Source organism: Miscanthus floridulus, chromosome 6 (genome assembly GCF_019320115.1).
Source record: "Miscanthus floridulus cultivar M001 chromosome 6, ASM1932011v1, whole genome shotgun sequence".
Lineage (NCBI taxonomy): Eukaryota > Viridiplantae > Streptophyta > Magnoliopsida > Poales > Poaceae > Miscanthus > Miscanthus floridulus.
In genome coordinates this window covers 121500553-121523242 of record NC_089585.1, presented here as the reverse complement: position 1 = coordinate 121523242, position 22690 = coordinate 121500553, and the positions used below count along the sequence as shown (strand labels likewise).

Here is a 22690-nt window from a genome sequence, read left to right as displayed (position 1 = left end):
CCGGAAGTCCCGGCGCTGGCCGAGCTAGCCCAGTTGACCGCGTAGTGAATAGTGTTTTAGGCGCCGAAAGTTCTGGCGATCTGTGTCGAAACTTTTAACGCAGATATGAACGGTTAGATTTTGCCTATGAGTATAAATAGCTCTCTCCTCTCTTCTAACCGTTACTGACTCATTCATTGTGACCTAACTCAGTCCAAAAGAGCTCCTAAGCATTCAAGGCTCCCCTCTCATCTCCCCTTTGATCCCAACTTCGATTCTCCTAGGGTTTGAGTGAAAGGAGAGTGGATTGAGTGAGAAAATCACTTTGGCAAGCTTGAGCACTTGATTTATTCGTTAAGCCGGTTGGATTCGCGTCTATTACTCTTGAGCTTTGTTCCTAGCCGGCTAGGCGTTGCCCAAGAGCTTCCATCTTGTGGAAGAGTCTTAGAAAGTTTGTATTACCCTTAATTTCTTATTGAAAAGCTTAAGTGACCTTTGTAGTTGCCTTGAGAGAAGCAAGGAGGTGGAAGAAACTCCGACCTTTGTGGTCACCTCAACAAAGAGGACGCATGAGCTCCTTTGTGGGGTTGCCGAACCTCGAGATAAATCCTTGTGTCCCGCATGCTTGTTGTTGTGATTTGTACTATCACTTTTGTTCTTGGTTGTTTTCTCTTCTCCCCAAAGCATCTCTTAGGGTTTGGACTCGATCTACGAAGTGAAGGCTTTTCGGCATCAAAAGAGGAAACCCAACGCTTCACCTTACCACTAGGAAGTGTGGTTGTAAGTTATCGGATTCACAAAGTTCATTTTAGCTTGGATTGAGTAGTTCACGTAGGAGTCGGAATTACCGGCTGTTTGCGTCGGAACTTTCGGCCGCCGGAAGTTCCGGCTCAAACTGTCGGAAGTTCCGGCAGTGACTGACAAGTTACTTTGAGTTTTGTGTAGAAATTTTTAGATACGCCTATTCACCTTCCCTCTAGGCATTGTTTAGATCCTTTCATATAGTGAGAAGGTGGACAAATGTTTTTGTTTATATTGATACTTGTTTAGGGATTGCAACAAGAGCCAAGGTGGGAATGATATATTTGTAATATATGGTTGGGACGGCTGGAACAAATCTGGTAGGTTTAGAGATAATTTGCCGGTAGCTATAATGCTATTTTACTTTTGTTGATGCAATGTATGGTATTGTATTATCATAACCTATAAGTTAGTATTGTGAGTTTAAGTTAGTACTGTGAGTTTGTCCTGACCCGGCGACAATTAATCCTGGCTTCGCCCCTGGAGTGCCCGTGGTTGCCCCATGGGGATCGTCCCTACCCATTTTTTCCCATGATTCACACAATCACATGGTCCCGACGGGGCACCAAAATATGTCAAATGCGCGAGTGACCAGCAGAGCATCATCTGTGATTCAACGACTATACTTAGGCCTAATGGGAGGCAGTTTGACCCGCTTGAAAACATGATTCTAAAACAAACAGGGGCGATAGGTTCACGACTCGTCCGACCCCAATCAACCCTAGGGTCGACTCGTGAGTCTAGTGACGCTCATCCCCAGCTCCTCTGCGTCAAGCTAGACTCACATGAGAAGCTGGTAGGCTTGCCTGCCTCCTTCCTCTTGTTACTTTGTTACATTGCTACATGTGAGTGGTTTTATAATTCGTCTCACTTAGGATTTTTATGATGTGAAGGAAAGAGAGAAAGAGATCGTTGTTTCACGAAACATCCATTTTTAAGTTAAAATTTAGGACCATGAGACAACCATTATATGATTGTATGAGTTGTTATTGTCATACAACTCATATTTTACATTTGTTATATATATAAATTATTAAGGAATTGTGAGTTACTAAAAAAATTTAATAGACAACCACTGTACAAGTTGTTTATTAAATCTTTTTATTAAAATTACGTGATATTACATGAGACCGTTAACGAGACAATATCAATGTACTAGCCCTTAATGTATCCTTAGTTCCTTCCGATGCAGTGTTGCCATTACGGGCATGAGGCGTCATTGTCACGTGTCCTTAAATCCGGCTTGATCCGCTTCTTTTTTTATCCAGAACAATGTTTTTCTCTCACAGATTTCTCCAGTATTCCTTCAAACCATCCGAATTCCTCCAGAATTCCTCCGAGCGAACAGGCCTAAAGTTCAGTGTGTCTTTTTAGCTTGTAGCAACACAACTCAGATTCTATTTCTTAAGGAGAGAAAAAAACATGCTTATCGCGAGAAAGCAGGTTCTCAGGTTCAGGCTGGCCTAATTAGGCGGCCTTTCAGGAAAGGAGAGAACATTGGTCCGGGACGCATCAGGCAGTCATCGATGCTCTGTGTGCCTATGTACAGTGCGCTCACACCTCGACCTGAGAATACCAGATGCCAAACTGCCAAAACTGCGGTCTGAATTTGGCCGAACTCTTCGCATCATTTGCGGAGGTATAGACACTGCTCAGGGAATGCCAAACTCTACGGGCTACGGCCGGTCTAGACACATGCAGATGCAGCGAACACCGGTCCTAATTTTTCCAAGTGCCCGCTGCAAACACCGGTCCATTCAACCGTTCTCTTTTCAGAGGGTGGGGCAGCACCGATTGTATCGATCCGATCCGTCCGATGCCTGCCGCCAACACGGACTCCTTTTTGGATCGGCATGGCTCACAGGATCAGTGCTCCATTTGGGAGAAAGAGGTAGGTCGAAGCCGGTGAAGATCTGAAGATCATGGCCTGGCTTACTCTTTCTCGACGACCACCACCAAACGATGGACGACCAAAAGTGGCGTTGGCCAAGTCGCCCGCCAAATACCACTAGGCCACCACCGCGGAACTTGCGAACCTGCAGCGACGAAGGTGGCTTCTGCTCCAGCGGAACAAGATCCTTGCTCTGATATCTCCTATCTGCACCCAAGTGGCCAAAACCGTCGAAAGGCATAAAAAACGCTGATCATACTCGGAATACGGTGGCTTTTCAATTTCCCATCAAGGCAGGCAGTGCCCAGAAAAAAAGCCTGACGAAAATGTGCTTAACATATCCGTCTGCCCATGACTCCATGAGGCTGTGATGATAGATGCGAGTAGGGTTATCCAGCGCATTGCTCGAAGATATCTATCTGTGAGGAACGCTAAAAATTGGAAGAAGGCCAGAGCAGAGGGGATATTATAGAAGAGGAAAAACGCAAACATGCCCAACGAAGCAGTTGCAGAGGTACGGCTGGAAGTTCGATATCTGTTCGTTTCAATTTACTCCGTATTTTTCTCTTACAATAAAACAACTTCAGTCGACTTATCGATCAACTTTAATACCAGCCTAACGAGAATCTGACAGGAATTTAGATGAGCTCTTTTTTGCATAAAAGCCCCGACACATACACAAAAGTTCTGCATCGGCCCGGTCCGCACGGAAAACGCGTTGCATCAGATAAACAAACCATATAAACCACAAACCGAGGGGGTGATATGTAATAACAGAGCTAACTAACCATAGTTAGTTGGCGCGGCCTCTCCCGCGGGACCGAGACCAAACCAGGGTTCCTCGGACGGAACGCGGGCACAACCAGACCACCACCACCACCTCGACAACCGCTTCGTTTCCTTTTCCAAATTCCTCCCCAAATCGAGCTCCGATTCGACGGCTCTTGCCGAATCGCTCATCAGTTCCACCCCGAAATTCGCCGCCGGACTGGCCCCGCCGATGGAGTGACCAGTCAGGGTTCCGAAGCCGGCAATGGAGGCGCAGTGGCTCGCCGAGTATCCGCACCAGGGGGCCGACAAGCGGCCGCGCAAGCGGCCCCGGCTCGCCTGGGATGTCGCGCCCACGCTGTTCCAGCCCCCCAAGGTATGGTTCTCGCGCCGCTTGCCGCCTCGATTGGTTGCCAGTCGTGGGGTTGCGATGGTAGTTTTGGCTAGATCTGGGCGCGGTTTCCGGCTAGATTTGGAGTCGGTTGGTTCGATCAGGGGATGGAGCTCGGGGAATTGGGGATCTGTAGCTTTGTTGTTGCGGATCATCGTGGAGGTTTGGCCAATTAGTGGTGTATATGGTCGGAGCAGGTCTCTGGTGACGAGCTATTTTTGAGAAAGACGGGGAAATTTTCTGACTAGCAAAATTCACCACCATTCACCACCGGTCCCTGAACTTGGCCGGTTGATGTCATCCAGGTCCCTGAACTTCTAAAGTGATATCTGTGTCCCTAAACTTGGCACACGGTGGTCCTGAACTTTCAAGTTGATCACCGCAGGTCCCTAAACTTGGCCCGCGGTGTCATCCCGGTCCATGAACTTTCAAGGTGATCACCTTCCCTAAACTTGGCAAGTGATATCATCCCTGTCCAAATGTGGCCTAACCTACTCTATAAGCTGGCGTGGTACGCTGACCGTAAGTTAGACGTGGATCTAACATGGGTCAATTAATCAATGATTAAATAATTTTTATCATGAAAATATAAATTATATAAAATAATTTACATCAGCAAAAAATAAATTAAAGTATTAAAATAATTTACAACAACAAATATATTAGGTTTAAACTAAAATAGAAAAATACTAAAATTAATTTAATATTTATTTATCATTAATAATATTAAAACAATATTAAAAATCCTATAGTATTAAAAGTTACTTCTAATTTTAGTATTTTAATAGTAGTATTATAGAAGTAATACTAAAATCATTATTAATAATAGTATTATAGTATTAAAAGTTTTAATAATAATGTTTTAGTATTAATAATAGGAAAAAGTTACTTCTATAATACTACTACTAAAGCTTTTAAAATAATACTAAAATTAGAAGTAACTTTTAATAGAGAAAAAACTTTTAACACTATAGGTAACTTTTAATATTATTACATTTTGACAGGGATGACACCACTTGCCAAGTTTAGGGACATGCGGTGATCATCTTGAAAGTTCAAGGATCGAGATGACACCGCCAGCCAAGTTTAGGGACCTGCGGTGATCACCTTGAAAGTTTAGGGACATGGATGACACCGTCTGCCAAGTTTAAGGACCCACATATACCACTTTAGAAGTTCAGGGACCTGGATGACACCGCGGGCCAAGTTTGAACTTGGCCCGGCGGTGAATTTTTCTCTTTTCTGACCTATGTCTATGTGTTACCATGTTCTGGCTTTTGGAGCTTACTAATATAACTTTGGAGATGATAACCGTTTTTTCAGCTAGAATATGTAAATGTTACGGGATGAATTTCTCAAGTATAAGGACTAATAGAAATAAAACAGTTATTAAATTTGGGGAGCTCAATATTATTGCACCAATAATTAACGTTGGCTTTTGTGGGAACAAAGTTCAGCTAGGCGCTAGGCGGAATCTAGGCGCTGACCCATTGCCTAGCGCCTAGTCGGGAGTACTCGGTCCTAGGCGTTTGCCTAGGCGTTTTGGCAACGGAGCTCTCCTCTGCTCCAAGAGAAAGCAGAGCAGAGCAGCTACTCTGCTCCAAGAGAAAGCAGAGCAGAGCAGAGGGCCGCGCCTGGTTCCCCGAGCGAAGCAGAGCAGGGGGCGGCGAGCAGAGCAGAGGGCCGCGCCTGGCCCCGAGCGAAGCTGAGCAGGAGCGGCGAGCAGAGCAGAGGGCCGCGAGCAGGGGCGGCGAGGCAGAGCAGAGGGCCACGCCTGGTTCCCCGAGTGAAGCAGAGCAGGGGCGGCTTCAACCAGAGGGCCGCGCCCGGCGTGGGGAGGGGCAGCAGGCGGCAGCCAGGGGAGGTGCGGCGTCCACCGGAGGCCGCGGCCAGCCGGAGCGCGCACGCGCGGCCGCCCGACAGCTGAGGTTGGCGCACGCGCGGCTACGCCCGACGGCTGCGGCTGGGCAGTGGTCGCGACGGCGTGCGGACGGCTCCGCCTAGCGCCGCGATGCGCGACTATGCCCCTAGTCGCGGCGACGGGCTTCGCCCAGCGACTAGGCGCGCGTAGTCGCCGCCTAGCCGAACTTTGTGTGGGAATATGCAAGAGCTATGTACTTCATTCAGTGGCTACTAGACAATGTCAATTGCCAGCTCACATAATATCAAGTCATGTAACTGGACGCTAAACATTCAGTACAAGAAATACAATATCAATCTTCAGTTTTTTTCTGTTGAATTGGTACTTTCTATCCATATTTGTTGTCAATTAGAAGTTTACATGGCTTGGTATTTTTGTAGGCAATTCCGATGCTATATTGTGGGCAGGAACTAATTAATGGTAATTTCGCGACTGCATTTCTTCCGCCGCCACCGATTTATTACACCGGGCCTCCACAAAATCTTTCGCCTCCTTGGAGACCAGATGACAAGGATGGGCACTATGTTTTTGTGGTTGGAGAGAATCTCACACCAAGATGTATATTTCTGCAACTCATTGATGTTCATTTACTCTCCTTGCATTGGGTTGCTTGTTTTTGGTTCGCATCTCTGAATAGTTTGTTTAGATGTATTTTCTTTTGAAGGTTATATGTTACTAAAAGCTGTAGTCATGGAGTTTTCATCTATGTTTTGTGGCTCCACAAAATAGCTTCATGCTTCGTAAATTAATCACTGGTTGAATGCAATGCAGTGGTGAGAGCTGTCTCACTGAGTCACCAGGTCCTGGGTTCAAAGCAGTCTCTCCGCAGATTTTGCGGGGGGAAGGCTTGCCTCGGTTTTTCCCTTCCCCAGACCCCACTCATGTGGGAGCCTCCGGCACTGGGTCTGCCCTTTTTTTTAGTTCAATGCCGTTTCATGTTCCACATCCATCATTCATTGAATGCAGATTTTGCTGATGATTGTGTTGACTGCTGCTTGATCCTCGCGTCTGTCCTAACTGATACTTCATAATTTTTGTTCTGTTGGGTATGCCTAGTTGGTTTTGTAATAATTACTACTAACACTGACTTCTTGGTCATGCAGATAGGATACTTAGCAAGATGGGTGAAGGTTAGTGTGCCCCTTCTGGACTACTATATAATCTATATTCTATTCTGCAGCGATCTTTGTTCTTAGTTGGAATGTTTAGTTTCGATTTGAATTGTACAGGATGAGGATGGCATGATTTTTTATGCTCTCAGTCCTGACACTTTCATTGCTTCCATTCCATGCTATATTTATTGTTTCAATCTGTGGCACAGGGACATTTGGACAAGTTTTGGAATGCTGGGACTTGGAAAACCAAGAAGCAGTGGCTATCAAGATTGTGCGCTCCCTCCAGAAATACCGAGAGGCTGCTATGATAGAAATTGATGTGCTCCAGAGACTTGGGAAGCATGACTTTACTGGCAGCCGGTAAGAAATCTACCTCCCTTGTTTCACTTATTGACCCTTTTGGTGAGTTGAGTTGATGGATTTGCATCGATGGTTCTATGCCTGCAGTTGTGTGCAAATACGGAATTGGTTTGACTATCGTAATCATATATGTATAGTAAGTACATATGCGTCAAGAAGGCTATACTTTTCTTGTTTTTGATGATCAGGTTATGATATTGGCTTGATGATCTCTTCAGGTATTTGAGAAGCTTGGGCCAAGCCTATATGACTTTCTGCGAAAGAACAGCTACCGTTCATTTCCTATTGATCTTGTTCGAGAATTTGCCAGACAAATATTAGAGTCTGTTGCATGTGAGTACTCAGTTTACTTTGCAACCATCAAGTCTTTTGAATTTCGAATGACACCTTTAGATTTGCATCCATCAAGTCTTTTGAATTTCGAACAATATAATTAGAATACTAAACTGCTATGGTTTGGCATGATCTTGTTAAGCTGGATTTGCTAGTTCTGATGTGCTTCCCTAGTCCCCTTTAATTGAATCTGATGTTTATTTGTTTTACCTCTTCAGTTATGCATGACTTGCGACTTATTCACACGGATCTGAAGCCAGAGAACATTCTTCTTGTTTCATCAGAGTCTATCAGGGTGCCTGATTATAAGGTTGTTACTTGAACTCCTAAACGTTTACCTGCTTCTGTATGCTATTTTCTGGTTAGGTTCTTTTTAGGACATTTATCCATTAATGTTCTCTAGCAATCCCTTATTTGCCATTGATGTGTCAATGTCATGTGGGGACCACCTGTGTGACAGTGATAAATCAGGGATTATGGAGAACTGCAATGGCAGGAATTCCTCTGATTCTTGTGTGGACAGGAATTTGACTACTTAATTTAATAATGGATTATGCAGAATTGCAACTGCATAAATACATCTCTTTCTCTAAGCTTTATTTTGATTTGCAATGAAGGTTTCTATACGACCACCAAAGGATGGTTCTTTCTTCAAGAACCTTCCAAAATCTAGTGCTATCAAGCTGATTGATTTTGGGAGTACAACTTTCGAGAGCCAAGACCACAATTATGTGGTGTCGACAAGACATTACCGTGCACCAGAAGTTATCCTTGGTATAATTAACATCCAATAACCCACACACAAAGTGGCCAATTTACCTTTATTTTCTAAATGACACCCATTTCTTTGTTTTGTATTTTTTTTAATCTTTGCTAATTCTTTTTTAGGCCTTGGTTGGAACTATCCATGCGACTTGTGGAGTGTGGGTTGCATTTTAGTTGAGCTCTGTTCGGTTAGTTTACTAAGACTCTTTGTATTGGAGTACTTGATTAACCTTATCCATATATCTGTTGCAACTTTGTAGTGCTTGTCTTGATAAGTTTCTCTTGCCTTTTTTTTCATGATAATATTAGGGGGAAGCTCTCTTTCAAACACATGAAAATTTGGAGCATTTGGCTATGATGGAGAGGGTCTTAGGGCCCCTCCCAAAGCATATGATTGTCAGAGCTGAGTATGTGTACAAGTCCTTTGTTATATTCTTAACCTAGTTTTTTGACATTTTTGTTGATGTATATCCAAGATGAGGGAGCTGGTCAGTTCTGTCTTGGCTTCTGCTCATATTAACTTATTACTCACATTCATTGATTAATGCTGTTTTACAGTCGACGTGCTGAAAAATACTTCAAGCGCGGAGTAAGATTGGACTGGCCAGAGGGAGCGGCCTCACGGGAGAGCATGAAGGCAGTCTGGAAATTGCCTCGTCTGCAGGTACTTTCCTCTCTGATGTACTAATCAATTACTCGTCGCTTTGGCCAACTGACATCCTTTAGTTGGTATGCCTTTTGAAAAGTTCTAATAATTGTAATCCATGCAGAATCTTGTCATGCAACATGTTGATCATTCTGCTGGAGATCTAATTGATCTTCTTCAAGGACTCCTTCGGTATGATCCTAATGAGCGCCTTAAAGCACGTGAAGCTCTACGACACCCTTTCTTTACCAGATGCATCAGAAGATGTGGTTTCTGAGGCTACACTGAGATTGAACATGTCAATGCTGTATTTCTTCGTTTTGATGTGTAAGAACTACAAAAAAAAGTGGAGATGTTCTACGAAAAATGAAATATGCTAACTTGCATTCTGTTCAATGATTTGAAAGGTAATTATTGTATATAAGCAGAGTTCTCTGACACTTGATCCATTTTAACTGGATGTCCTTTTCCAATTGATACAAATTCCTGTCTTTTCCATTCATACTAATTTTGCCAGACTGTTCAGTACTAGCAGGTAGCATGCAGAAATCTCTAACCAGGTGGTGTCAATTGAGGATAAATGGGATTAAATGGTTTCATGGAAGACTGGAATGGAACACTATATTTAATGGTGGCATACGGTGATCTGTGGTCAACAGGTAATCATTTTGCATGCATCTAGAATTTGAGTATTTCTTGTGCAAGTTGGCAAAGATATTTTCGCTATGTCACTTTTGGTTTGTTCGTGTTTTTCTTTTCCTCTTGAATTTTGTGAATTTGTTCAGAAATAAAACAAGTGCGCCCAACTTGTTTTGTGTGGCAAGTAGTGCTTGAGATTGGTCTTTATATATTTACAAATAAGTCTCAGGGTCAAGCTCTGTTTACCAATTGGTTGGAACGAGCAGACAAATGATTGACATAAAAGCTGCTCCCTCAATCGTGCAAAGAGTGTCATTCTCACCTACTGAGAAGTCAAATATTTTAGATTTTGACCAAATATATACAAGAGATTATTAATATTTATGGCGCATAATAAGTATCATTAGATTAATCGCTGAATATATTTCATAATAAGCTTATTAGGAGATGCAAATGTTGCTAATATTAAACTAATCAAACTTAAGAAAGTTTGACATGCACAAAACCCAACATTGGACGCAGAGGTATGTGCTTATGGTGGTTATTCGGATCTCATCATAATTGACCTACAAACAGCTTGACCTGCCTGCAAATACTGCAATCCATGATCATAGGCATGCAAGGTAATAGGTCATATGCCATATTTATGGATTTTCTAAAGCTCTTTTTTTACACACACAGAAAAAAAGAGATTTATATGCTGGACTGCTTTCAACAGATAGTTCGGTTCCTTTGTTTCTATACGAGCTTCCCTGGGTATTTTATTTGGACTTCTGTTTTTATATTTTCTGCTGGACCAATTGTTTGGGTAATTCTCTATGTTCTCTTATGATCACGAACCTGATGACTGGAAAAGCTTCCATGTACCTTCTAACCTTCACATATGCACCAAAAGTGAACGACACAATTATAACCACACGTATCGTGCAGTTTCTTATCCTATCTGGCCCTTATCGTGTCACGTGTTCTTGCTTTTTTCCCAGCGGTGTGTCACGCTACGCTGATACAACTGCTACGCTTTAACACAGACAAGCGTGAAGCGTTGCCTGTACATGATACAGTGGTGACTAAAGGCTGACCTGGGGACACTGAGTTCCAGGAATTCCAGCTGGCATCCATTCGTTGGGCTATCTGTCGTTGGGCTATCTGTCGTTGCACGAGCTTGGTTCGAAAGCAACATCACAAAAGCAGTGCCAAGCTTCCAACACGGTTGCGTCATATGCTGTCATGAATGTATTGTTGCGTAGCCGAAGGTTTGACTGAAGCTGCTGCCTTCGTGGGAAATAAAGGAGTATCCCGCTTTGATCAAGTTATGACTGCATAGTCACCAGGCACATGTTGGTGACTGGTGAGGTTCTCCTCCGGCTAGTTTCGTGCAAAATATATGCCATACGTGGCTCAGTCCTAGATAATGAATTTGTTGACCAAACTGTCATCATATGACTGAATTTTCTTATTGCAACGTTAAGTAGAACGAGTACACGCTTGACGTTTTTTCAGTTTCTATAATGGCGGGGCCTGTTTCTTCGAGGAAATCATGAGCCGCTCGTGCAGTCGCGCCGCGGTTTCGTGTCGCGGGATCCGACTCCCCTCAAATCCCCTCCAACTGTGCTGTGTACCGATAGAAAATTCTGGCCCACCAGTCCATGCTCCTACATTAAGGGTGTGTTTGATTTGACCAAAGTGTGGGTGGGATATGGCCATCCATAAATTTCGGATATGGATATCTAAGTTGTCTGTTTGGTTGATTGATGGGACGGGTCATTTTTCTGTTTAGTTGGAAAGATGAGATTAGATGGGATAAAAATACTTGATTAATTATATCTATTATTTAAAAATAATAACAATAAATTATACACTAATAAATATGCATCGACACTAATTTTGTCATTATAATCACTAATTAAAAATAAAATATGTTAATTAGCACTGTACTACTCTAATTATCACATAAAACATGTGCTACTCAACGCATGGATATGTTCATCCGTTAGATTTTTGATGACCACAATATCCTACATCTACCTAAAATATACTTTATTGTGGATATCTAAGTTCAGCTTGTCTATCCAACCAAACAATATTATCCATGTTCCACTACACCAGGCCCACGAGCAGTCAGAAGCCGGTTTCCGACTCTCCGGGCTCATCATAGGCTCGGCGCAGCCATCACGCCCCTGCAAGCGACGAACTCCCCCACACTTTCCTCGCCCGCCTCGCCTCCCTCTTTAACGAGGCTTTTACATGAGTGCTATTAAAAAAAGTTTGTAATTACACACAAGCCATTAAAAAATTGACCACATACAGGTGCCACTGCTCTAAACTTCTTTGCCTTACAGGCCATTCCGTCCTTGTTCTGTTTGTTTTTCGCCGTTTGGTGTGAGACCGGCCAGTGAAATTGTCCATATTACTCTTGGCAGTGGAAACCGACTACGATTCACCATCTCAGTTTTCTTTCTCTCTATGTTCCTTCTTGTCTTCTTCCCCTTGCGCATCGTCAGCACCGCGCCCGGTGGCCTGGCCCTATGCCCCCGGCACCTCCAGGCCTTGGCCCCAACCTTCATCCTCGGCGCCTCCCGGCACCAGCCCCGCCCTGTGACCTCGACAGCCTAGCCCCACGCTCCCGGCCCCGGCACCGCCCTGCACCCTCGGCGGCGGTGGCCCGGCCCTGCGCCCCCGGCGACCGCGCACGCTCCAGGCCCCGTGTCGGCAGCCGCGCCAGGCCGCGCGCCAGCGCCCGCTCCCCGGCGACCCGACCCGTGACTCGGCCCGACGACCTCCCAAGCGGTCATGACGTCGTCGTCCGTCGTGGCGGACCCGGTGGCCTCGCTCCTCGTCGTGTGGAGAGGGGAGCCGGGGCGCCGCCGCGCAACGTCGCCAGATCCGGCGGCGCCTGGCTACTCCTCACCCGCCTGGATCCCGTCACCGTCCGCGCGACCGAGCTCGTAGCTGCCCCACCGCACGCCCGCCGTCGCCGTCTCCTTCACCAGATCTGCCGCTGCGCTCCTCGTCAGCCGCGCGCTGCCGTCGTCGTCCGCCGTAGCCATACCCGAGTGCCCCCGCTAGCTCCAGGGCGCCGTCGCCGTCTCAGTCCCCCAACCTCGTCGCGCACTCGCCACAGGCGCACGACGCCCAAGATGCTGGATGCACCACCGGTGGGGATAGGAAGGGGAAGTGGACGTCGTCGGGGAAGAGCAAGGAGGTGCCCTGGTGGCCTCGCTGCTCGTCGCCGTGGAGAGGGGAGCCGGGGCGCCGCCGTTCCTCGTTGGCAGATCCGGCGGCGCGTGCTCCAGGAGGGTGGCCGCGGCGCTCCAGTTACGGGGGGCTGCGATCCAGGGGGCGCGGGGCCGGCAGGTGGCTCCAAGAGGTCGTCCGCGTCGCCTCCAAGGGCCGCCGTGTGCGCCGCCGGGAGGGAGGAGGCCGCGCGCCCGGGGAGAGCAAGGAGGTGCCCCACGCGGCCTCGCTGCCAGATCCGGCGCCGGCACTCCTAGTCCGCCGTGCGCCGCTGTCGCCGTGAGCTGGAGCCGTCCCCGCGCTCTCTCCCCCAGGGTTCTTCACTGTTTGGTGTGGAACTGCCAAGAATAATATGGATAATTTTATTAGTCGGTCCCATACTAAATGGTGAAAAAACAAATAGAAGGCGGATGAAAATGGCTTGTAAGACCGAAAAATTTAGAGCACTAGCTTGTGTAAAAGCCTCCGCTTTAATCGCAGCCGCACAGGACGGCGCACGCGGGGGCCGGGGGCTGCTAGTGCGTTTGCCCGCTCAGCGCCTGCTTGGCAACTACCAACCAACTCGGCCGTCAGTCTCCTCCTGCGGCTCCTCCTGGTCCTCGCGCGCCGCCGTGCCGCGGGAGAGCGCCACGTAAGCGCGCCGCCCCAAGCTCACAGGTTGCTAGGGTTGCGGAATGTCTGCGGCAGCGGCGGCGGCGAACGGCGGGGAGGGGGAGGAGCTCCTCCTGTTCTCGGCCGTGGAGGCTGGCCGCGGTGGCGGCGCGCCCGCCGAGGCGGAGGAGTCGTGGCGGCTCAACTTCGAGGGATTCCGACCGCCGGAGGCCCACCAGGAGAGGCCGCCGACCGGTCCGCTCCACCACTGCCTCGGCGTTCTAGGTACCCTCTCTCTCGGCTGTATTGCTTTGCATCCATGGCTGTTTTTTATTTTATTTTATTTTCTGTGTATATTTTGTGTTTTGGTCGATCTGGTCTTACGCGCCCGTGTTTCGACAACTTGGTTTGTTTCGTACGGTAATAATTTTGTTTGCTTTCTGCGACTGGTGAATACCAAAGTTGCCAATACTTGATTTCTGCGACTTTCAGTTGCCAATATTTGATTTGTGCGACTTGTGAATACCAAAGTTGCCAATTTTTGGGTTTCTATTAGTAAGAGCTAAGTTGACGCTAGGACGGACTTGATTCTTTTTTACTGCAGAGCTGGGGATCGAATTAGGATATTAGGTAGTGTTGGCCTAGATGGGGCCTAGTTCTTACCGATTTGCTATTACGCCACTTTGGAAACCCAACACAAATGTGTACTGTATCATTTCTTTACTATACTTTTAGCTTTGGGGTTCTGGAAATTACACTCCTGCCTATTTGAGGAAGGGCAGTCTCCATCACGTGAGGTACTCATTTCTTGGACTGCACATGCAGAAGTTCTGGAAAATTATTATTATTATTTTTGGTTGGTGTGTGGTGTGTAGGTAAGTGGCAACTGACAGATCAGCATATATACAGGAGTAAAGGACATCTGGGTGTCACTAAGTTTTTTTTTTTTTGCTTTTCCAACATGTCGGCTTCTATAAGTAGTGGAATTGAATGGCAGTCATATTCCCATCTCAGTTACTCCATTTATAGTCATGTTCTCCATTGCTAAGTGTACCCTTTTTTTTTGCTTTAGCTGTCTGGGTTAGTTTTGTTTAGTTCCGGCAGTTCTTTCTATCTCCGGTGCTATATATTAGGAAAGACAATTACAAATGAATTTTGAAGCGTGACTTTATAAAAACAAAAGAGCTATGTGTGCATGGTAATTTTGCTAGTCATACCATTTTAAGTCCTTTTAAAATGGCGTACCTAGTGCAGAGAGCTCCTGCTCTGTACGGGGTCTGGGGAAGGGTGTCAGTGGCTAGCCTTACCCTCGCCTGTGCAATGCGAGGAGACCACGACTCGAACCCGGGATCTTTCGGTCACAGGCGGTAAGACTCTACCGCTTGCACCAGGCCCGCCCTTCCATTTTAAGTCCTTTTGACTTTCTTATTTTGATGAAACGTTTTCACATAACTTCCTTCTTAGTATAACATTATGGTTCTAACCCCCCCCCCCCCCCCCCCCCCCCCAGGTCGAGTTTTTTTTAACATTATGGTTCTATTGACAGCTCAAGGTCCTGAGGATGTTGTTGCTGAGTACTACCAACAGCAAGTGGAGATGCTGGAGGGTTTTAGTGAGATGGACACACTTACAGATCGTGGTTTCCTTCCTGGAATGTCCAAGGTATGTTATATATGAACTTTCTGTTCTAACATTAGGGAAGGTAGCTTATGTGGATGTTAATGATCAAATTTGCTTCGCTGCATTTGTTTCTACTTCTTTTTAATAGTGAGACTGCATCAATAAATGCCTTATAACCACTTTATTGACCTTCAGGAAGAACGAGAAAAAGTTGCCAGGAGTGAAACATTAGCCATACGGCTGTCTAACATTGCAAATATGGTTCTCTTTGCTGCAAAAGTGTATGCTTCAGTAAGGAGTGGCTCACTTGCTATTATCGCATCAACTTTGGATTCTCTTCTAGACTTGTTGTCAGGATTTATCTTGTGGTTTACTGCCTTTTCAATGCAAACACCAAATCCCTACAGATACCCAATTGGAAAAAAGCGTATGCAGCCGCTGGTGAGTTTTGTTTTTGTCATGACCTGTACTTCCAAATTTCTTTGGATCATTCGTTCTTTACCATAGCTCATGCATTTGGTTCCACTGAACTATCTCAATTGTCAGTACACGTTAACATATTTCAATTGCTTCTCAGGTGCTATTGGTAATTAAAAATTGAATACTCTCAAGGGCTGCGTATCATTGCATCAAGAATGGATCAAAAGATACAACGCACTCCACACGCCACATGCCCACAAAGCATGAAAATGTTACATGCGTGCCACTGACTGTAAACGACCTCTAACAAACTATGGGCAACCGGTTGGCAGCTACATCAAGCTGTGCCAAATCCTTGCACCTGCTAAACACCATAACTGCCCGTCCTCCAAAATCTCTCGGTAATTTGTTATGGCAATATGAAAAGAAGCACAAATGATAATTAGTTCAGAAAGAAAACGTGCAACACTATAAATAAATAAATGCCTATTAAACGATCCATATAAATAATTGAAGGAAAATGTTGCGCAATGTAATATCTCTGTTCCAAATTATAAGGTGTTCTGGCTTTTTTATTAGGTACATAGATTTTCCTACACACCTAGATACATAATAAAAGCTATGTATCTAGAAAAGCAAGAACAACTTACAATTTGGAGCGGAGGGAGTATTAAGTAGAATAGTTACTCTAGATCATGTTCTTTCTATAGCAACTCTGGGTATTACTGTAATGCTAAAATAAAGCTTTGTTTGGAGGGCTCCAATCTATTTTACATAATTGTCAATCATATTAGTTTTTTCTTGTGATATAAGCAATCATGTATTTGTAGTTCCTTTTCCACTATACTAAAAGTCCACTAAAATATTTTGTTCAGGGAATACTTGTTTTTGCTTCTGTTATGGCAACCCTTGGCCTTCAGATAATTCTAGAATCAATACGCTCATTGGCGTCTGATGTAAGTCTCTCTCAAATAGATTTAATTTCCATTGCTATTTGATGCATTACAATTTTTTTTTCAGGTTGCTTTAGAGTAGATATTTCTATTGGGAGTTCAGATTTTTCTGTACCATAATTCAATGTTTCTTGTGAACTCTTGTTTTGTGAGTAACAACCATCAAGGTTATCAATAGTGTATGCAATTTAGATTTATTAATTTTATCCTTCGCTGCAGAGTGAAATTACTTGCAGTAAACAAATATTATGTGCTTTGCATAGTCAAAAGTAATTTTTTTCGATATTTTCTTGTGCTTAAAAATTGAAAAAATTGTCATGTTGTCATGGACGGTTAGTAATTTTCCTTGGTATCAGTAATTGTCTAACTGTAGATCATATTATTGTTTGCCCTTGTTGATTATCTCATATGGTCATATTTCATTCTCCAGGGAGATGAATTCAGCTTAACAAGTGATCAAGAAAAGTGGCTTGTGGACATCATGCTTTCTGTGACATTGGTAAAACTTGCCTTGGTTATATATTGCCGCTCATTCACCAACGAAATTGTCAAAGCATATGCACAGGATCACTTTTTCGATGTCATCACAAATGTAATTGGCTTGGTTGCTGCACTACTTGCCAATTATATTGAGGGCTGGATCGACCCACTTGGTGCAATCATTGTAAGTACATGAGAAGTTTGATCTCACATTTATCCCATATATCTAGTATAAGTAGCATCTTAGTATATTCCTTATCCTATATGTGTTTATTAGTTTGGACAAGAGTAGTTAGCATCATTTGTTCTACCATCATACTACTATGACTCATTGTTCTGTGGTAATACTTTGCATTTGCAACTTGCAAGAAACACTCTTTCACCATGATTGTCTTCAGAATTAACTGTCGTCCTCCCTTGCAGCTGGCAATCTACACGATCAGAACATGGTCTATGACGGTGCTGGAGAACGTGCACTCCCTGGTGGGGCAGTCGGCCTCGCCAGAGTACCTCCAGAAGCTGACTTACCTGTGCTGGAACCACCACAAGGCCGTGCGGCACATCGACACAGTGCGCGCCTACACGTTTGGTTCCCACTACTTCGTTGAGGTGGACATCGTGCTGCCATCGAACATGCCGCTGCGGGAGGCTCACGACATCGGTGAGGCCCTGCAGGAGAAGCTGGAGCGCCTGCCAGAGATCGAGCGCGCGTTCGTCCACCTCGACTACGAGTTCACCCACCGGCCCGAGCACGCCTTGTCCCACGAGAAATAGCATGCAAGTACCGAGCTTATGCAGCAGGTGTAAGGACACGGGTTCGTAGCTGGAACTATTTATGTGTAGCCGCAGAAAGCTTCTTCTGAGACCTGATGCTCGTCTCGTCAGCCGTCGCAGCAAACCAGTTGGGTACATGCGATGGGACTGAGCGTAAAGTAGTGCTCTCTGCGATGGTGTCCTTGGAGATTACGTACGGCATCATGAACTACAGAATCTGATTCCTCCAGTGATGGTGATGAGGACCTATTTTATATTGGTCTTCAGGTGGGGTTGTTTTGTTATCTTTTTGCCTGAAGACCGATGACCGAGCTCCGTATTTCTGTCAGATAATGTGCTCTCTCTCCCCCAAAATAACTGCACATTTCGTCTTTTTTTTTTAACACAACACATCTCTCCCAAAATAACTGCATATTTCGCCTTTTTTTAACACAACGCATCTCGCTACACCTTGCTTCTTGAGGAGTCATTTTTTGACTAGATATACAGAAAATTGTACCGGTATTCATATCTTCGAATAAGTATATTTCACGATCAATCTGATAAAACTTATTATTTATAATAAATATTAGAGTGAATTACGCCGTGGGTCCATAAACTTTTCTTCACTCCTCACCTAGGTTTATGAACTATTTTTTTCACTCATCTGGGTCTATAAACTTTGTTTATGTCTTAGTCGCCATCCGAAGCTGGCCATATAGGACAAAGCTACCTGCATGTCCGCTGATGTGGTGCCACATGCTATTTTTTATTTCATAAATTGACTGAAACAATGCAATGATATATAATATGACATGTTTTAGTTTAAAGTTTTTGCTATAACTATAGATCTATGTGTTTTTGTGTTTAATTCATAATTGTAGCTCCTATACTCTAATTTTGGTGAAATTTTTATGATAGACTACACATTGTATGCTTGAGGTATGGTAAAAATTTCAGCTCCAGTGAAGCATGTATAACTGAGTTACATTTGGGATTAGGAGGGAGTAGCACAATAGCTGCACCTTTTTTTCGTTCCTAACTTTTGTGTCACCTCTTAGCAGCCCGTGGCGATCACCACAATCCTGTTCAGTTTTCAACTTTTCATAGCTACTAGTGGCCTTGTGCTGGACCGTGGCCCAAGTCTTCCAACCTTGGCAGGCTGGGCCGACATCTGACTTGGAATGTTTGTACGGGAAGGTATAGGTCCGGTCCACCCATTTGTGCTGCAAGGTCTACTGCCCGCCTGGGCTAAAGTGCGCCGGGTGATACTCTATACTTTGCAGAGTGCAGATGCCATGAACATTTTTTTTTGTTTTTCTTTCATCAGGACCGGGTTGAAAAGTTGATGATGCAAATCCGGCCAACCCACCGACCCATTCCACCGGAGTTGGTGACCCACTACACGAGTAGAACGGTTTCGGTTTGTACACATGCGTGAGTCGTAGCTAGCGTCCCTGGCTGCTGTTGGAAATACAGGGCAGTTGCTCATGTCCTGTTCGGCTGTTCCATTACGAAAAAGCGATCCACTCTGTCTCTTAGCTAGCATGAGAAGCATGAAAACCCCGTGTCAGACTGTCAGTAGCTAGCTAGCTGGCTCGATTGGAGTAGCTCGCTTGCGTGCCTGAAACAAGGCTCGGTTGGCCGGTAGGCGGTAGCTGAGAACGACGTATGCGTACAGCGTACAGCTGGGGTAAGCACGACCAACGACGGACGGAAGAGCAGTAGACCACAGCCACAGCACGGCCGGTGGCCAGCAGCAGCCAACGATGCGAGCACGTCAGCGCTACCAGCTCCCGCATCCGTCTTCGCTTCTCTTCTCGCGCCTAGTTGCCCATCCAAGCTGATAGCAGCAGATGGCCCCTGTACGATCGAAACAAAAGCTCCAATCCACATGTATGCCCACAACACGTTGCCTAAATGCTCAACGCGCGCACTCGTCGAGCACCATCCTACTGTCGCCGTCGCCAGCTGGAGAGATCGATCGGCCGCCGAACTCCCGAAGCCAGACACAATCCGTGTGGACGCACATACGATGCATCGAGCGACATGTATACCCAGTAGCGGTCACAGGCATGTATGTGCGTGCCTAGGTGTCAACACCGCTTGGACCGGTCGTGTACCGCGTGCGCTCGCTAGTCGCTGCTGATGGGAGGCAGTCAGCGCTAGCTGCTGGCCTGCTGCTACCGACCAAACAAGACGGCACGCGCACGCCTGGGAATTTTTGCCATCCGTCTCCACGACGCGCGGCCGCCGTAGACGTCCTACTCAGACGCGCCCGGCGCCAAAAGGAGGGCGTGGGGGAGTGCTTTGGCGCCCGGCCGTCCTGTCTGTTGGATCGATCGCCAGAGCACGTACGGCGAGGCGAGATCGACCACCGGGACAAGAACGGCCTCTTTCTTCTGACAGTAACCAGCAGCAGTGTCCTTCAAACAAGCATAGCTGGGTGAATATTCGCCCGCCACGTGTGCAGGCCCCCCACATGCATGCAACGCAACCCCGGCCTACCCTGCTTGATACACCTGCGGTACGGCAGTGCCTGTAGATACAGAATCTTCGATCGTCCTGAGTGCTACTAGGTTTAATCTACAGAAATCTATCTACTCATAATAATACACATGACCATGCAGGCCCCTACGTACTTATATTACACACATAATCACACTGGCGAGTGGCGATGCTGATATATAGAGCTCTCTCGAGATATGTACCAGGCCATGCATGCATCGATCGTAGCCGCAGGAGCAACTAATTAACCGAGCGAGAGTTCTGGTTGTCGTCGTCGCCTGAGCTCTTGGAAGCAGAAGGATTCTTCCTCTTCTCCTTCGTCTCCACGACGCGCTGCTCCTGTTCATGAGATGGATTTTTCCTGTTCTCCTTATTCTCCACGACGCGCTGTTCCTGTTCACCAGATGGATTCTTCTGCAGCGTCGTCGTCGACGCTTGTGAGCAGCAGCTCTGTTGGACGCGCGAAGGATGGTGACCAGTAGTAGCCGCTTCCTGGTTCGGGTTCGGGCCTCCGCCTCCCCGATCCTTCTTGTACGTCTCGAAGAACTCCCTGTTCTCCTTCTCCAGCTCCTTCCACACTAGCAATATATAATAATGCCAAGAAAAAAATCAATGAAAGGGCTAGCTATCTAGTAGTTTTGTTAAAACTAACACTACTCTTGAATCTTGATTAGTCGCTTGCAAGAAAATGCAATGGAAACACAAGAGTGGAATTAGAAGTGAGGAGAAGAAGAAGAACACGCAGCGCTAGAACTCTAGAAGCATACCGGTGGATGTGATGACGGGCATGATTTTGGCGTGCTTCTCCAACGTCTCCATGCACTCCTCCTTGTTCAATTTGTAGCAGATGCACTTCTCGATCAGATGCTGCACCTGGATATCGATCAAACATGTGCGCAATTCGATCGCACAAAACAACAACCTTGCATCATCATGCATGCACGCCAACACAAAAGCCACCATCATCGAATCGTCGTATCTCAATGCACGGCGGCACAGATCGTCCGCGCGCGCACGCACTTACCAGTCTGATGTACGAAGCCGGAGACGAGGAGGCGTCGTCGTTCATGGCCGCCGCCGAGAGAAACCGGCCGGCCGGCCGGGCCCCGCTGTCGTCTATATACGGATCGGAGATCGAAGCGCGCTAGCTAGCTTCTCTGACGGCGGAAGCCGCCGGCGGACGTGTGCTTCTAGACTCTGCTGGAGATCGATCGAGCTAGCTCGGCGATCGCGGGGACGGGGACGGGGATGGATGGATGGATGGAGAGCGGACGAGCGAGCGACCGATGGAGAGCGCGACGAGCAGCGCCGGCGGGGAGGTAGAAATAGCGGCGCGGGAGGAGAGGGACAGGGCGCGATCGGGCGCATGTCAGGGGTGTGGGGGCGAGCCGCTCACGTGGGTGCCGCCTCCCCATTCGCCGAGAGGCGGGGGAGGGGATTCTTGCGGGCCCACGCCCGCCTCGCCTTACCCTTTTCATTTGTGGTGAAACCATGGTGCCATCCTCCGCCATTCCTTTCAGCCGATCACGGAGGGCGTCCACTTCTGGACCGTCGGATCACCGCGCCGGAGGGGTTGGTTCGCACTAGGCGACAAGATGATTTGAGCGTGCGCGATGTGGGAAAAAAAAAGCGCGTGTTCTGTTTGAATTTGAAAAATGGTGAATGGATCTTTTGTTTTCCTGATTCCTAGGATAACTGAACCGTTTATATAACTTCAGTACATCGCTGTAAATTTAAAATTTAACTACTAGGGTTCCAAATATAGGATCTCCTAATATATGGGTTTCCTTAATTTAACACAAATATACAGTGTAGAGTGCGGGAATAGTGGTGAGAGGTTTTGGCTATGAAAAGCTACCTTTTAGCATGCATGAATAGGCCCGGCAGACAACACCAACTATGTCACTGCTCCTTCCTGATTCTCTCTTTGGCTTGCCTATGCAGCGAGAGAAAGGTTCATGCTTCCAGGCCAGTCCTAGTAGATGACTAAACATCATGTTCGGCTTACTCCATATTCGATTTGTTCGTCTTTTTTTTTCAATCGGAACAATATTTTTCTCTCACAACAATTCAGCCGAAACAGTGTTTTTTTAGCTAATTTCAGCCAAATTTCAGACCAGCGAACGGGACCTATGCAGAGCATATTAAAGTGGATACCAGCTAGGTAAGCAAAGTTGAACTCTCAAATCAAAGTTTTGGTAGCGGGAGGCCCAAAGGTTACTGTACGTAGTACTGTAGTACATTATTATGTACATCGTACTTACCATTGGTTCTAGTACTGCTTTATGAGTCACCACTTTTTTTTTTCCGGCGAATGGCTAGTGGCTACTTTATGGATCACGGATAAACAGCATTAACACAAATGCCTCTTTGATTGCTGGAGAAACGTAGGAAAATCACAACAACTGGATTCCTATAGAAATAGCTAGTGGTCACTCCTTTTGGAGTTAAAGAAAAATAGGAAGCTTTCCTTTGCAATCAATTTTTAGATGAAAAGTAAGAAAAAAAATTTGGAAGAATCC

General features: G+C 46.1%; 4 protein-coding genes across 6 annotated transcripts; 3 read left to right on the top strand and 1 right to left on the bottom strand.

Moving 5' to 3' along the window:
- Positions 1-3492: 3492 nt before the first annotated feature.
- LOC136456787 (serine/threonine-protein kinase AFC1-like) lies at positions 3493-11089 on the top strand. Of its 3 annotated transcripts, none has more exons than XM_066456766.1 (13): positions 3493-3815; positions 6132-6309; positions 6855-6881; positions 7073-7226; positions 7314-7362; positions 7445-7559; positions 7778-7869; positions 8177-8333; positions 8448-8512; positions 8634-8731; positions 8883-8988; positions 9095-9629; positions 10638-11089. In XM_066456766.1, the coding sequence occupies exons 1-12, from the start codon at positions 3705-3707 to the stop codon at positions 9245-9247; spliced, it is 1305 nt and encodes a 434-aa protein (XP_066312863.1). In that variant the 5' UTR covers positions 3493-3704; the 3' UTR covers positions 9248-9629; positions 10638-11089. The 3 variants fall into 3 exon arrangements, with proteins under 3 accessions (XP_066312863.1, XP_066312862.1, XP_066312864.1); XM_066456765.1 differs by having other exon boundaries at positions 10593-11089; XM_066456767.1 differs by lacking the exon at positions 10638-11089 and adding an exon at positions 10132-10575.
- A 2428-nt stretch (positions 11090-13517) lies between these two features.
- LOC136461142 (metal tolerance protein 5-like) lies at positions 13518-15655 on the top strand. Its single transcript, XM_066460570.1, has 4 exons — positions 13518-13719; positions 14981-15096; positions 15250-15495; positions 15632-15655. Exons 1-4 carry the CDS (start codon positions 13518-13520, stop codon positions 15653-15655), a joined length of 588 nt encoding a protein of 195 aa, XP_066316667.1.
- Positions 15560-17979, top strand: LOC136456788 (metal tolerance protein 5-like). Its single transcript, XM_066456768.1, has 4 exons — positions 15560-15875; positions 16350-16430; positions 16858-17091; positions 17331-17979. Exons 2-4 carry the CDS (start codon positions 16374-16376, stop codon positions 17679-17681), a joined length of 642 nt encoding a protein of 213 aa, XP_066312865.1. The 5' UTR covers positions 15560-15875; positions 16350-16373; the 3' UTR covers positions 17682-17979.
- Positions 17980-20226: 2247 nt separating this feature from the next.
- Positions 20227-21775, bottom strand: LOC136459365 (uncharacterized). Its single transcript, XM_066459228.1, has 3 exons — positions 21193-21775; positions 20936-21041; positions 20227-20746 (listed from the first exon to the last, which is right to left on the bottom strand). Exons 1-3 carry the CDS (start codon positions 21235-21237, stop codon positions 20409-20411), a joined length of 489 nt encoding a protein of 162 aa, XP_066315325.1. The 5' UTR covers positions 21238-21775; the 3' UTR covers positions 20227-20408.
- Positions 21776-22690: the final 915 nt, after the last annotated feature.

Coding starts and splice junctions, on each gene's coding strand:
- LOC136456787 (XM_066456766.1), top strand. CDS start 3,705: ATGGAGGCGCAGTGGCTCGCCGAGTATCCGCACCAGGGGGCCGACAAG. Junction 3,816..6,131: donor CGCTGTTCCAGCCCCCCAAG/GTATGGTTCTCG, acceptor GTATTTTTGTAG/GCAATTCCGATGCTATATTG. Junction 6,882..7,072: donor ACTTAGCAAGATGGGTGAAG/GTTAGTGTGCCC, acceptor TCTGTGGCACAG/GGACATTTGGACAAGTTTTG.
- LOC136461142 (XM_066460570.1), top strand. CDS start 13,518: ATGTCTGCGGCAGCGGCGGCGGCGAACGGCGGGGAGGGGGAGGAGCTC. Junction 13,720..14,980: donor CCACTGCCTCGGCGTTCTAG/GTACCCTCTCTC, acceptor TTCTATTGACAG/CTCAAGGTCCTGAGGATGTT. Junction 15,097..15,249: donor TCCTTCCTGGAATGTCCAAG/GTATGTTATATA, acceptor ATTGACCTTCAG/GAAGAACGAGAAAAAGTTGC.
- LOC136456788 (XM_066456768.1), top strand. CDS start 16,374: ATGGCAACCCTTGGCCTTCAGATAATTCTAGAATCAATACGCTCATTG. Junction 16,431..16,857: donor TACGCTCATTGGCGTCTGAT/GTAAGTCTCTCT, acceptor TTCATTCTCCAG/GGAGATGAATTCAGCTTAAC. Junction 17,092..17,330: donor ACCCACTTGGTGCAATCATT/GTAAGTACATGA, acceptor CCTCCCTTGCAG/CTGGCAATCTACACGATCAG.
- LOC136459365 (XM_066459228.1), bottom strand. CDS start 21,237: ATGAACGACGACGCCTCCTCGTCTCCGGCTTCGTACATCAGACTG. Junction 21,042..21,192: donor CGGCTTCGTACATCAGACTG/GTAAGTGCGTGC, acceptor ATCGATATCCAG/GTGCAGCATCTGATCGAGAA. Junction 20,747..20,935: donor GCCCGTCATCACATCCACCG/GTATGCTTCTAG, acceptor ATATATTGCTAG/TGTGGAAGGAGCTGGAGAAG.